The sequence below is a fragment of the Gossypium arboreum genome, chromosome 2 (genome assembly GCF_025698485.1).
Source record: "Gossypium arboreum isolate Shixiya-1 chromosome 2, ASM2569848v2, whole genome shotgun sequence".
NCBI classification, from domain to species: domain Eukaryota; kingdom Viridiplantae; phylum Streptophyta; class Magnoliopsida; order Malvales; family Malvaceae; genus Gossypium; species Gossypium arboreum.
Window position 1 is genome coordinate 113,219,715 of NC_069071.1, and position 15,096 is coordinate 113,234,810.

The 15,096-nt window shown below is 29.4% G+C and overlaps 1 protein-coding gene and 1 long non-coding RNA gene across 2 annotated transcripts; one reads left to right on the top strand and one right to left on the bottom strand.

The window, feature by feature from the left end:
• Positions 1-67: 67 nt before the first annotated feature.
• On the bottom strand, positions 68-3,838 carry LOC108464423 (aspartic proteinase 36-like). The gene is made up of 10 exons (XM_017764723.2): positions 3,386-3,838; positions 2,506-2,635; positions 2,166-2,413; positions 1,425-1,652; positions 1,148-1,310; positions 973-1,046; positions 794-890; positions 643-706; positions 412-483; positions 68-307 (listed from the first exon to the last, which is right to left on the bottom strand). Exons 1-10 carry the CDS (start codon positions 3,607-3,609, stop codon positions 141-143), a joined length of 1,467 nt encoding a protein of 488 aa, XP_017620212.1. The 5' UTR covers positions 3,610-3,838; the 3' UTR covers positions 68-140.
• A 10,673-nt stretch (positions 3,839-14,511) lies between these two features.
• Positions 14,512-15,096, top strand: LOC128289394 (uncharacterized). The gene is made up of 2 exons (XR_008279046.1): positions 14,512-14,711; positions 14,818-15,096. It is a non-coding gene; the product is annotated as an uncharacterized LOC128289394 (long non-coding RNA).

Consider the following 15,096-nt stretch of genomic DNA (forward strand, 5'->3'; position numbering starts at 1 on the left):
CCAGGCCAGAATAAGAACCTTTACTATCTGAGTAAGAAAGCACAAACGCCTTGCCGATCACAATAAATAATCGATCAGACAATCTACTATATAGATCGAAGAAAGAATGAATATTTTTTTCGGGGAATCGAGGGTTTAAATTACAAGAACTGGAACTCAACGAGCTCTAACAGTTGTATTAGGAAGGTTATAAAACTCAAAGGTATAAGCTTGAATAACATCTCTTTCGTCGAGCTACTCATGCTCAGCTGCCCTTCGTTTATGAAGTCTTTACTTGAAGTAATCGAGACATTTACAGATAATGAACCTAACAAAGTTGAGAGTCCGAGAAGATGTAAGAGATAATGTTGCTAAATGAAAAGCAAAGCTTAAAGTAAAAAGCGTATAATCGTATTGTAAAATTGAACTTACAATCATAGTTGGCCCATCCAATTCGTTGATGAGCAAGATCATAAACAAATATCTTATCTTTTAAGACAAGATCTGCAAAATCGAGTAAGTCACCAAAATGGTCAAATTCATATTCTCCATTCAAAAAGTCCCGGCTTCAATGATTTTTACGAATTCAGGCAGAAATACTACTTACAGTAGCTTTATACTACGGAGTAAACTTTATTTGATTCAAAGAAAACCGTAACTAACCTCCTAAAATCGATATTCCACCCTGAACCTTTTGGAAACCGATGCACCACATTGTATCACCATTCTGTCCAAAAAGAAACCTAACCCATTACACATCATGGAACAGAAATTCAATTAACAGCAATCGTTTTTTAAATTCATAACAACTTACGTAGAAACCCGAGCGTATAAGATAGTCTTCTGGTTTTAACATCATTGATGCACCGGAAGCAAAATTTAGACTAACCGGGGGGAATATCTGACTTACACTGAAAATGCAAAAACGGTTGTCAGTCTCATTTATACAAAACTATGAAATTATGACATAAAAGATAAAGCTATAGAATTAACCTGGCGGCGACTAGATAACACTGGTTTCCTTTAGAAATGGTGGGAGTAACGGAAGGTGAAACAGTAGCAGTTATCTGTGAATTCAAATATGCAAGTCAATGATTGCTATATGTCACCGTTTACATTTTTATGTTCAAAGAAAATCCAAAACCGATTCATAAGATATCGTACTTACAGCACTAACAAATGGATCATATGCCTCTTGCACGAGGTATGCCAAAGTTGTTCCGGAGTCAACAATAGTACCACGATTACTAGATGTTGCGAAAACGGATGGATCAATTTGTAGCAACTGTCCGTTGACGGCAATGCTCTGTAGCATTAAATTATAATGAGGCCTGAAAATGTCAAAACAATGAAATCATCAAACCTGCCATAAACAGAGGAACTAAACAAAAAAAAAAAAAACTTGTATAATTGTGGCACGAGTGTATGCAAGAAAGGTGACATACTGTGATGGGACAAGTGGACTATAAACAATACTAGGTTCCATAATCGCACCGAGAACCATTATACCCCCTCCACTGCCATCCCCTTTAAGACAATGTGAGAAAACTCTAGGTGTTATACCCCGTGATGATAATTGTGATATTACAGACAGATCGCCCCGGCCAAACCCGAATATCCCATCCACAGCTTTATCTGTCTTCGTTAAGTCACCGGACTGATATGTGCTGCACCTGTTTCCGTACAATGTTCAAAAAGGAATAAATTTTTAATAACACGGTGAGATTAAAATAAGACATAAAACTATGAAGATATTATACATGCAACTTAAATGACCAAGTTTACATTCCTGCTTGTGACTCAATTAATCTGACATTAACCTCATTTCCGGATCCCTTTACTGAAAAAATGGGCAAGTTAGTCCTTGTATGTTAGATAAAAAAACAAACTGGTCCTTCTATTAAAAATTCCATTTAATTTTACTGTTAAAAACCGGTTTTTGTACGTTAGCATGAGGTGTGGCACACTATGTATAACTGTCTGATTATTCCACCAAACATGCCAGTTTGTAATAATAGAAATAGATGAATTTTTAATAGAAAAAACCACTTTGCTCTTTAATCTAATGTATTGGAATTATTTTGCCCATTTCTTGAGTAAAGATGGCAAAATGCAATCTGGCTCCAAATACAGTAGCCTCCATGTTACTTTTACCCAAAAATCTCTATCAAGTCATGGAAGCTCACCCGAACACAATGAGAGCCGAAGAGTTAGCAATCGAAGACTGTCCCATAACAGCGTCAAAAGACAACATATCAGTCACATAATAACCAGATGTTCCACTTCCATCCCCGTATTGAAATGAGTAACTACACTGATTACTCTGAGAGCACTGAGTTGCAGTTGTTTGATATTCTGAAGAACACATTGGATCCGAACAAGGAACCATCCTAGCAGATGACGAACTCGTGGTGTCAAATAAACTGAGCTGAATCTGTACAATACACAACATAACAAGTTAGCAATTACATACTCAACCATCATTTTTCCTCTTAAAACTTCTCAAATAAGGGAAAGGGATTTTACTCCAAGTCCACTGGATTGAGGACAATCAGCACAGGAACTGCAAGTCACCCATAGTATATCACTTCCAGTATCTATCTGCACATTGAATTCTCTAGGAGGTGATCCGAGTTTAACCTTTGTAAAATAAAGCCTAAACAAATGAACACATAAAGGATTCAAGAACAAAATCAATGTCACTAATCTAGATTCAAATGCTAAAAGCAAAAGCAATTTAAGAGAACCAAACAAGGCTCCTATACTAGAAGTCAAAGTGTATTTTATCCTTTTACTAAAAAAAATTTAGCAAGTTAGTCTTTGTAGGTTAGATTAAAGAACAAATTGACCCTTTTTGTTAAAATTTCATCCATTTCTAATTCTAAAAATAAGAATAGCGGATGGAATACCAAAGAGTTACACAAGATGTGCCACATGTACTTCGCGCTGATGCATACAGATCAGTTTTTAACGGTAAAATGGACGAAATTTTTAACAGAAGTACCGATTTGCTCCTTATTCCTTAATCTAACATATTGGAACTAAGTTACCCATTTTTTGAATAAAGGGAGCAAAATGTCATTCGACTCAAAAGCTAACAAGTTTTCATCTTTGGATAAAAAAAAAAGGAAAAAAAAAGTATTTTTGTCCCTTTTTCCTTCAACATTTCATTATCTTCCACAGCTGTTAAAAGAAGCGCAAAGATAAAGCACTAAACAATATCCAGAAAAAATAATGTATTGATATATAAAGAACCTAAATTTAGCAATGTTTCATACTTTACAAATTCACAAAAACAAAACCCATTAAAGAACATAAAACTACAAACTCATTAGCAAGCAAAAAACAGCCATAAAATTGAAAAAAAAAAAAAGAAACAAAAAAGGGGGGTTAAGTAAAGAATTACCCAACGAGATAGGGATCAGAGGTGCCTTGAACAGAGAAATCGACGACTCCACCAACGAGACCTTGCAACATACGAGAGTGCCTGAGTTGATCACGAGCTACGAGTTGGCTCAACTCAACAAGACCATTCAAAGGAAAAGCTCTTTCAAGTGGGATAACAACACAAGAAGCCACCGACAAGACTGTTAAAAATCCCAAGATCAATAGAAGACTCAAAGCCCGCATTGTTTTTTTCTTCAAAGGCTTTGAGAAACAAAATTTTAATGAACAAAAAAAATGGGTTTTTGCTTTATAAAGATAGATCGAAATTAAAAGATCGATCTTGTTTGATTCCCTGCATTGAGAAAAGGAAAAGAAAAAAAGGAAAGGAAAAGAAAAGAAAACGAGAGTGTTACTAAGGAAGAGAGTATTTTTGCATTTAAAAAATAATATTGCGAAATGGATTGGATTTTTTGTTTATAGCCAGCTAAAATGGGGGATAAAATATAGGCGTTGTAACATGGAAAGACGAAAATACCCTTTATTGAGCAATGATTTTGCACTGAAATTTCTTGGTAGTTATGGTATATAATTTCGTTTGCTTCATTAAATTAAAATAAATTAATAGTTGAAATATTTAAAAATAAAATTTGAAAAAAATAAAGGATAAAATATAAATTTTATTAAAATAAATAACAAATTTGATTTCTTGATTTTTAATCCGTTTTTCCTTAATTTTTATTTTTTTTATCGATTCAAATCGTTCGAACTATTTTCAATACCAACAATTGAAAATAGGTTGGATAATCAATTCCTTCCTATTTCTAATAATCATGTTGCCACTTGACCTAATAGATATTAGTATACATGATTTTTCATTATTACGAAGAAAAGTGATTATTTTTCTAGTAATTTTTATATAATGCTTTTCAACGCACTCGAACTTACACCATCTTGCATTGACAATAATATTCATGTTAATCGAACTAATACTCAATAACGAAAAAGGACGATATTATATATTATTATATATAAAATTGTTAACAAAATTCATAATATACATCAATTAGTACACTTTTTTACATCAATTATTAATAATCATTTATGCAATTTTGCTTAATTTATTTATATTTTTATTTCTAAAAGTATTTTTAGATATTGGTTTGTGTAAAATTAAATTTTATTTTTTAAAAAATGTACTCAATTGTCAAGAAAGGCAGAAATGTAATGAAGTTGACTCAAAAATCAAATTTATAGGATATTTATTATTATTTGAGTTTAAGTTGACCCTCTCATTAAAACAACTTATTATTAGGACAATTCTTTTGAGTGTTTAAAATATTAATAAAAATATAGCAATTAAATAAATATTTATATTATGTTACTCTTTATTGAATTTTTTGAATAGCTATATTCTAAGTTCGAATAGATAGAGAGAATTCTCGTAAAAATTTTATCGTAACAATTGTTTTCGACAAGCAATTTGCTTCATAGGCAAAATAACTTATTAATTGTCATATCAAGTTCCATTTGAAACTACTCGAGTTACATCACAATGTCACTCTACCTAGACTAGTAGTGTCAAGCCACTTGCATCTGACTTATTATATGACATCTCGAGATATGGGACAACCAACATATGTAAGATCAAGAACTTAAGGAAAGAACAACGCAACCCTTTATCTCAATCTTTCTCATCAAATCTCAACCTCCTTCTTCCTTTGCAACTCCGACCACCTTATTTGTCAATCTTCCATCTTGTTATACTTTTATTTTAGGAATTCAGTCCTTTAACTTTTCAAATTTTAAAATTCAAGCCCAATTGTTAACACTATTAAAATCATTTTATTAAATTTAAGTCATTACAATGTCATTTTATTAAAAATATAAAAAATTTAAAAATAAAAGAAAGATCAACCAAAACATAATAAAATCTAAAATTTAAAAAATTAATAATAATAACTTTGGTTTCCTGATGTTTAATCGATATTCTATCCTTGATTTTCAATTTTTTACTGATTCAAAAAAGTTCCGATTATTTTCAATTATATATCACCGGTTGAACAATCAATTCTCGATTTTCTCCTTAAGAAATATTGTCTCCTTATCATTTGACCCAACAAATATCGATATACATGGTATTTCGTTCTTATGAGAAAAAAAATTATTATTTTTCCAGTATTTTTTTGTATAATGCATTTAAATATAGATAAAATATCAATTATTATATTTAATATAATATACGTCAATTAGTACACATTTTACATCAATTTCTAATAATAATTTATGCTAATATACTTAATTTTTATTTCTAAAAATATGTTTATAAGTTGATTTGTGGAAAAATAATTTTTATTTAAAAACATGTGATCAATGTTTGGATGAAAGGAAAATGACAAGAAAGGCAGAAATGTTATCAAGTTGACTCAAAAGTCTTTTGAGGGTACAAGTTTAAAATGATATTTATTATTATTTGAGTTTAAGTTGACTTAATTCTCTCATTTTTGAATGTTTAAAGTATTAATAATAAAAGTTAATTAAGAATAGAGTATTTAAATAAAATATTTATATTATTTGTTACTTTTTATTGAAATTATGGAATAATTATATAAATCTCTCGTGAAGACTATTTTCGACAAGTAATTTGCATAGCAGAAAGTTCCACTAATTAACTGCTATATCATGTTCTATTCGAAAGAATTCGAGTTACATCACAAAGCTACCTTACTTATATGAATAGTGTCAGGCCACTTATCTTTGATACACCAATATCGATGGGTCACGTGACATCTCGGAACAAAGGATAACAAAAGAAAGAATAAGGCAACCATTTATCTCGGTTTTTCTCGCTAAATCTCAACTTACTTCTTCCTTTACAATTCCGACTACTTCATTCATCAACCATTCCTTTTGTCTTAAATGGGATAAATTGATCATATTGTCACACTTATTTTATACATTAACACATTCGATATAAATTTATATTATAATCAATTAATTAACTTTTTTCATATATTTTAAATTTTTTAAGATCGTTACCTTATTATTAATAAAAAATTATGATATTATTAAATATTAAAAATATATATCGAATATTCTTAAGAAAGTTTTGCAGTACAGAATATATTTTAAATAGTTTCGAAATGTGGACAGCGTACTGTGCCTATTTGCACGCCTGAATTGACCAAAAGAGTCAGCAGCATACCCACGCGCAGCTGTTGGGAGAGACGACCAAGACCATAGACTCATATATATATTATAAGCATGATGATCGTGCTTAAAATCACACATGTTCGATCAAATGAAGAACTGATTATCGCCGGCTAAGGAAGTAGGTTTAAAAAATGGAAGAGTTTAGATAAAAAAAATAAAATTTATTTTTTAAATGAATCGAGATTTGAGTAATATTTTTTTAGTCTAGGCTTGAATTTGTAAAAGAAATTTACTGCCTTTTGTTGTTGTTTGTCATTGTTTTGGTGCTATTTGGTTATTATATTACTATTATTTTATTGTTATTGTTTGAATATCGTATAATTCTTATTTTTTTGTTATTTTTACTGCTATTTTAGAGGTATTTATTTGTTAAGTTGTACCTATATTAGTAAATAATTTTTTAATTTATTTTTAATTTATTGAAAAATATTTATTTTAATGTTTTTAGTACATTTGATGTATTATACTTTTTAATTATGTTTTATATAAAAATAATAATATAAAAATCTCAATACGGGCAAGTTAGGCCAGGTTTGGGTTTTAATATATTTATTGGGGTCAGATTTGAGCAAAATTTTAAGCCCGTTTTTCAGATCAAACCAAGCCTGAGCTTAGAAAACGAACCTAAAATTTATATAAATTATTAATTTTGTTTTAGTTTATTTGAAAAGTCAATATCAATCAATAAAAATATTTTTATAGGATGTCATATGCTTTAAGGGTAAAATGGGATAAAATGTAACGTCCCCTTACCCGAGACCGTCACCGGAGTCAAGCAGGAGACATTACAAAACTTATCTTAGCACTTAAACAGTTTTCGTAGTAAACTATCTATCTGCATCACGGTCGCTAAAAAAATCACATCTCGAGTTACTAAACTCGAAATCCAATTCCGTAAAATTTCCCTGAAACTAGACTCATGTATCTACTTACTAAATATTTTCTAGAATTTTTGGTCAGGCCAATTAGTACAGTTTATTAGAAAAAGTCTCCCCTGTTTCAGGGTTTGGCTACTCTGACCCTTGTGCACTACGAATCAAATTTCTTCCTGTACAGAAATCCAATGACTATGCCATTTGTTTCAATTAAAAATAGAATCAATAAGGAATCCATACATATAAAGTTTGAGTCCTAATTCTTAATACAAAATTTATGGTGAATTTCTAAAGTCAGAACAGGGAATCTAGAAATTGTTCTAACCCTATTTCACCAAAACGTAAATATCTCATAAAATACAACTCTTTTACCTATTTTATTTCTTCCATATAAAAATAGATTCATTAAGCTTCAATTACATATTTTATTCATGATCTAATTCACTTTCTACTATTTTTGGTATATTTTCAAAGTTGGACTACTGCTACTGTCCAAATCTGTTTTAGTATAAAATGTTGATAACTAAGTTTATAACATCTTCATTTCTTCTCTCTACAATATTTACCAACACTTCCTCTTATTACTCTTTACTAACATATCAAAACATACCATACTTAAGGTTTTGGTAACATTTACAAAACATACCAAAATATCACTTAACAACTTAGATACTTTCAAAATGACCAAAAGACATCCTAGGTACAATGCCATTTTCCAAAAAGATAGAAACTTCACCAATTTGAGTTTGGGGATCGGCTTGTATGCTGAGTCCTTATACTTTCGTACCTAGCTTGCGCATGGAAACAAACCGTACGCTGAGAATACTCTCAATGGTATTTCTATAAACAATAGCTTAATCAACTTTAAAACATGGTAATTCAAACACATTATTGCTATTATTCAATATCAATCAGTACTTTAATAATCTTTACTTTATTTACCCTTATTAACATAACTCGGACATCAAGGATACATGGATCCAACCCACACTCGGAATAAGCACATAGTGCTTCATCGAACAAATCTGGAACTTTAACATTATAGTACACAAAGTACTTCATCGAACAAATCCGAACTTTAACGAAGAGTCGACACATAGTGTCTCATCGACTCAATGTCGGAATATCCCAATACTTCCAATTCCTATGACATGTCAACTATATCCGACTAGCCCGACAATCGTTAATAGGGTATTCAAAATCACATTCATTTCAATATGGTAAAAATACTTACCTCATTCACATTTTCATACAATATAAATATCAAATATAGCAATAACGATTAAGCTCGATTTATAGAAATACAAACCATTATTTATCGAATTTAATCGATATCTTCGCTCACTTTCTCTTTTCCTTCTTTGATGACGATCCGTGCTACGTTTGCTACTAACAATCATATAATTAAAAATCATCAATATATTAATTCATAAAACACATTTTCACTTTCTACCAAACTTTTACAAAAATTCTAATTTCGTCCTTTTTCCATTACTAATCTTTTTTTCTTTAACTTAAGCTTCATATTCTCTTTTAATCAACTCATTAACAATTTCTAACTCATAAAATTCATTATAAAACATAAATTTTGAGCTCTATTCAACTTAGTCCCTATTTAAACCTAACTTAGAAATTCCTTTAACTAATCACTTCTAACTTCAATTTCTATCAATTTAACCCATAAAACCTCAATTTATTCAACTAAATCAATATCTAAAAATTCTCTATTTTTCTTCATTTTAACCTCATACATGTAGAACTTTGAATTAGGCATCCATAAACATAAAAATCATAGGAAAATGAGCTAAAACAACTTACCAATCAAACTTTAGGGCCTTAATCCTCAAATTTTCCTTTTTTATTTCTTTCTTTCTTTCCTTCTTTCTTTCTCACGTTTGCTCTCTGTTAGTCTTTCTATCTTTCTTTCTTTCTTTCTCACGTTTGCTCTCTGTAACTTTTCTATTCTTTACTCATTATTATTTATTCATTATACTATATTATATTATTATTAACCTATAATAAATATAAAATTAACATGTGTAATAGCTATAACATAAAATATCTTATAGCTATTACACATATATACCAACTATTACACATGTTATATCATACATTCACACACATGGCACTTAGGGTCTAATTGCTAGATTAGTCCCTTTTACTTCTTTAATCTATAATTAAACTTTTATTCCTTATGCAATTTAATCCTTTAAACTAAATTCAAGCTACTTCACTTAATTAAACACTAAATAACCATTCAACTATAATTCATAAATATTTCTAATAAATATTCATGAATAAATTTCACGGAAACAGTACTCAAGACTCAATTTCCGATACCGTAACTTTCGGTTCATTACATAAAAATCGGTAGTTTAAGTATCCATTTTGATCAAAATAAGTTTAAGTACTAATATGAGATCATTGAATATTTTAGGAGTCAAATTACTTATTAAGCCATTTGAATTTGAACTCAACCAATTTAATGAGTGGAAAAAATTAAACTCATCCAACTCGAATAAGGAAATAATTTGATTCAAACTGAAATGATTCGTACAGATAATTCAAAATATAACTCAACTCAAAATTTGTCCCACAAACTCAAATGATTCAATTTTAAAATGACCCTAACTTTAAATTATTTGAACCCAAAATTAATCCTACCATAAAACTAACCGAAATTGAAATAATCGAAACAAGAAATGGTTGTCCAAATATACCAGTTCAAAGAAGGAGGTTGATCTGGTTGCCTCACAAATCAGTAGGAACAGATTGAATTGGGCTAAAACCTAATTGAATTGAATTTTTCTATTTTTAATAATTTATTTAATCAAATCGGACTAAACAATCAGACTGATAATTAAAAATGTAATCCGATATCAAATTCAGTTAAAAAAACATAATCGTCGGCAACAATAACTATAAATTTTATTTTATTTTATTTAGATAAGCTCTAATTATAACTTCTATCCAAATAAGCTTGTAACCTATATCTAAAAATCTTTTGAAATAAGACCTTACTAGTAAGGATGAAGTTAAAATTTTGTATTAATGATGGGATAAAATGAATTAAATTATAAAATATATTCTTTAATAAAAGTTATGAAACATTGACCAATTTTTCCTTATTAAAAGATAATAGGAGATTGCTTTTCTTGTTGAATAACACTTTACAAAGGGCAACACTCATCCCTTTTTCTTAATTTGGTTGGTGCTGATCAATGATTATCTACTTTATTTTCAAAAGTCATGCATTATATATATATATATATATACTGTTGATCTTGAATTCAAGTAGCGGGTTATTTAGTTATTGATTAAAACAATATTATCAAAGTCTTTATCTATATTTTAAAAAAATAAAAAATTAGTTTATATATATTAAATCAAAGAGTAATTGGTTATTCATTAAAATTTCATCTATTTTATTATTAAAATTTGGTCATTGTACATTAACATGAGGTGCACGTGGCACACCTGATATTATTGTTAAGTTATTTTAGCCACGCTAATTTTTAATAGTAGAAATGTATGAAATTTATAACAGAAAGGATCTATTTGCTTTTTAATCTAATGTACAAAGACGAATTTGCCTATTTTTAAATAAATAAAACAAAATACAATCTAACTCTTAGTATAAGGATCTTTATACTACTTTTACCTCATTAATTTTAAGGTAAAAAGAAAAAGTGTTAATCTAACTATTAAATTATAAAATAAAACAAATTGTGGAAGTAGTTAAGATTTTGTCTCTTGAGAAGGGGCGCCTTGTGGAGAAAGTAGTTCATAGAGAGTTTGTGTTTTTAGATGACAAGATTTGAACCATTATAGGTTCTTATCATATATACTCTTTTTTAAAACAATGTTTAGAACTACCCATAGCCTCTCTCGAATCTTTAAATAAGAGGATAATGCACGTCAATGCATTCAAACCCACACCCTCCTAAATTGGCAACAACACCAATACTAATCGAACTAAAACTACTATAATAGCATATAATTTCAAAAATTGAATATTTTATTGAGATTTTTCATGTTTTCTGGCAAGCAAATATTATAAATAATGAGATAAATTATTAATCATAAACTCGATCTTGGATCTTTTGTATTGTTTTTATTAGCTAGCAACATTAGAAATTCTATGAAGTATAACACACTCAAAACAATACTCTCATATGGTAGAAATCATTTATACCTCAAACATTAGAGATATACATCAATCAAGAAACCTTATTTTGCTTCATTCTTTAGCAAATTACCAAACCCATTTAATAAAACATTAGCCCATTTTTCTTTTTTCTTTTTTTCCCAATTTAATAAGATTGCTTTTCTTGTTTACAAATTGACAATTCTTCCTTTCCATTTCCACTTTAATGCTTACCAAATTATCTTTTCTTCTTCTTTTTTATTTATTTATTAAAATTACATTTTTACTACTAACGAACGGACTTTATCTTCATGTGTTTGAATTAAGTTCGAATTTTGAAGTTGTTAATTAGAGACATAGATTGTAAAGTAGATTAAGATACCTATAGTTACGGAGTAAATTAGACTTTCCATTGAAGTAAATGACATTTCTTAATGTTCAACCTTGTCATTATTTAGAATTTTACCTCTTTGCTTCAAAACTAAATATTTTAAGAATTAAATCGCTCACTTTTATCCTAGAATGACTAATTTATTCCCGAACCTTTCAGGAAAATGAATTAATACAAAAGTGAAAATAATATTTAAAGAGAGTTGTTGATATTGGCTAAAAGGGTAAAAAAGAAGAAGAAGAAGAAACAACTCAAAATTAAAGTGCATTGTTCACCTAATAACTTTATGTGCCACAATTGAGAAGGAAAATTTGAAATTTGGTGAGAAATTTATTTGAATTGGATGATTTGATCCCTATAATATTTGAATTTTTCAATTTGATAGTCAAAAATCATATAGTAACTTTTATAAGGATCACTTTTTTTTTTCTTCTTTCTTTTGACACATTTATTTTCAAAAGAAAAATTGTGGGGGCAGAGGCAGATCTTCAATATTCAATAATGTTGAATCTTTATTTCAACACCCCCCCCCCTTTCAATTTGCATCAATAATAAATGGATCCAACTTTTAGCAGTCCAACTTGAATTTGGATCAATTTTTTGGCCCAAAGCCCAACAAAAAAGGGACCAAAATAAATATTTTGAAAGTTGATCATATATATTTTATTAATTTTTCCCAGCATTATATAGAACAGATTAAGCTCTTAAAAGAATTATCAAAATTTTATTTGAAATAATTGAATTAAATGATAGGGTAAATTATAAAAATAGTCACTTTTGTTTGTTTTAGATTACATTTTAGTCACTTATGTTTGAAATGTTACGTTTTAGTCACTTACGTTATTGTTTTGTTATGAAGCTGTCACTCTACCATTACCTCCCTAACGGTGGTCCTACGTAGCAGTCCAAATGGGTTTTAAATTCCAACTTGGATTTCCTACGTAGTAGTCTAAATTAAATTTATTTAATTAAAAATCTATTTTCTTCATAGCAACTGGGCATCCAACTTGGCATTTAAAACCCATTTGGACTGTCAATAGAACTGCCGTTAGGGAGGTAACGGAGTTTAATGGTAGAGTGACCACTTCGTAATAAAACGATAACGTAAGTGACTAAAACGTAACATTTCAAACATAAATGACTAAAATGTAATCTGAGACAAACAAAAATGACTATTTTTGTAGTTTACCTAAACGATATTATATATCATTATTGATAAATCTATGTTAAAATAATGAAAATGTTATCATATATTAATAACTTTAAAGGTCACCTTTATAACACACATTAATAAAATTTTATATAATTAGAAACAACAATGTTATATTGCATGATGACTCTTCAAAAGTTCCAGAGGCATTACGCCATGAAAAGAAAATGAGTATCAAAGTTATGTGCTTGAGAGAACAAAAGAATGATACTCATGCATGTGTCACCATGAATATGAAAGAAAAATCTTATTCACCCCAACTCTAGAGTTAGGTGAAATAGTAAGAAATTTTTTTTTTTATCTTAATTAGTGATTGAGAGTTCAATCTTTATCTTGAGTATAGAGCAATTTTAAAATTCGTGATTAGTATCTACTCCTTTAATGAATTTACAGAATAGAAAATATTAATTACTGGGTTGTTCTAATAAATACATTGAAAAATAAAAATAAAAATAAAAATTTTTTCACAGTATAGAAAAAAATTGCTAAAGAATGAAATTGACCTAACTCCATTAAATATGACTTTTTTTTCTTTTCTTTTTTTACTTTTAAGGTTTTAATTTTGTTGAAATAAAAAATGGATGTCACGTTCCACAAATCTATTGATGATATAATATTAAGTAGCTCTAGCAGCCTGCGAATGGCTAATTTAAGTATTCAATATAAAATCAATTAAATTAAAGAGATTTAATATCAACACTTGGAAGGGGTGGACAATTAATTAGAGCACCAAGTGTTGTTTTGAAATTGATTGCAAAGGAGGGAAAATCAATCATATTAAAATTATCTTTTGGGGAGGTCTGTTTGATATCCAAAAACTACTCAGTAACAGTCGGACAAGTGAGAAATGTTGAGGTGAACCAGAAAAGTTTAGGTAGAGCCGTATCTAAATGTTGCTAGATAAGCGTCTTGTAGTAAGAGTAGTTATGAACCCTAGACCATCCTCACGGGGGTGGTAAACCGATGAAGGGAAGGCTCCAATTAGTTAAAAAGAACTCGCAACCCTTTGGGATTATCCTGCACTTAGAAAATTAGAAAAAGGAATAAATATAGTGATAATTTAATTCTTCGTCGTTGGAGTAAGTAGTAGAGATATTTCTTTCTTAGAGCAATTGCTAGATAAACAGTTAATTATTTAATGTGTTCCATTTACATTAATAATGATTGAACCCCAACATCTCTACTATTGAAACACATGACTCTCATGAAATTTAGGTATCATCAGCTATCATCTCCCCATGTGATAAAGAAGAAAGGCTAGGCAGCCATTCCCAATATAAAACGTTATGGGCTTAGAAAAAGAAATAAAGAAAGAAAGAAAAGGGAGATGTCATAATGGCATATCCTATGGAAGATGCTCAAACTAGTCAGCCCCCTTCAATTGCCACAAAAGAAAAAAAATTGAAGCCCTATATCAACCCATACAAAGCTTCAATATCAAACCCTCTTAATAATTCAGCACCATCATGGCCACCCTTGCCATTCGCTTCAACTAGACAAGGGTGGCCAATGGTACGTAGCTTTTTCTTTCATAGGGCTATTTTATTTTCGTAAAAGACGTTTTGAAAGTTGAAACTATTCATCTCTTTCTCTTTTAAAGACGATTTTCTTTTAATAGGGCAACTTCGATCCTTTGGCATTTTGGCTTCCTCGCCTAGCATCTCTCTTCACTTCATTACATATATATATATATGATTTCTGAGGCTCGAGGGCAACTCATAGTATATGTTATATTTCCAAGTATTTTCTTGTTTATCTTTATAATTTGGTGGTTTGTTTAGTTAGTATTTTGTAAGCCAGTGACCAAAGTTTCAGTGTGCTGCAGTCTTGTTGTAGTAGCTTATCTTTTGTATTTGATCTTCCTCCTAATATTAATTTTATGTCGTAGTTAAAATTA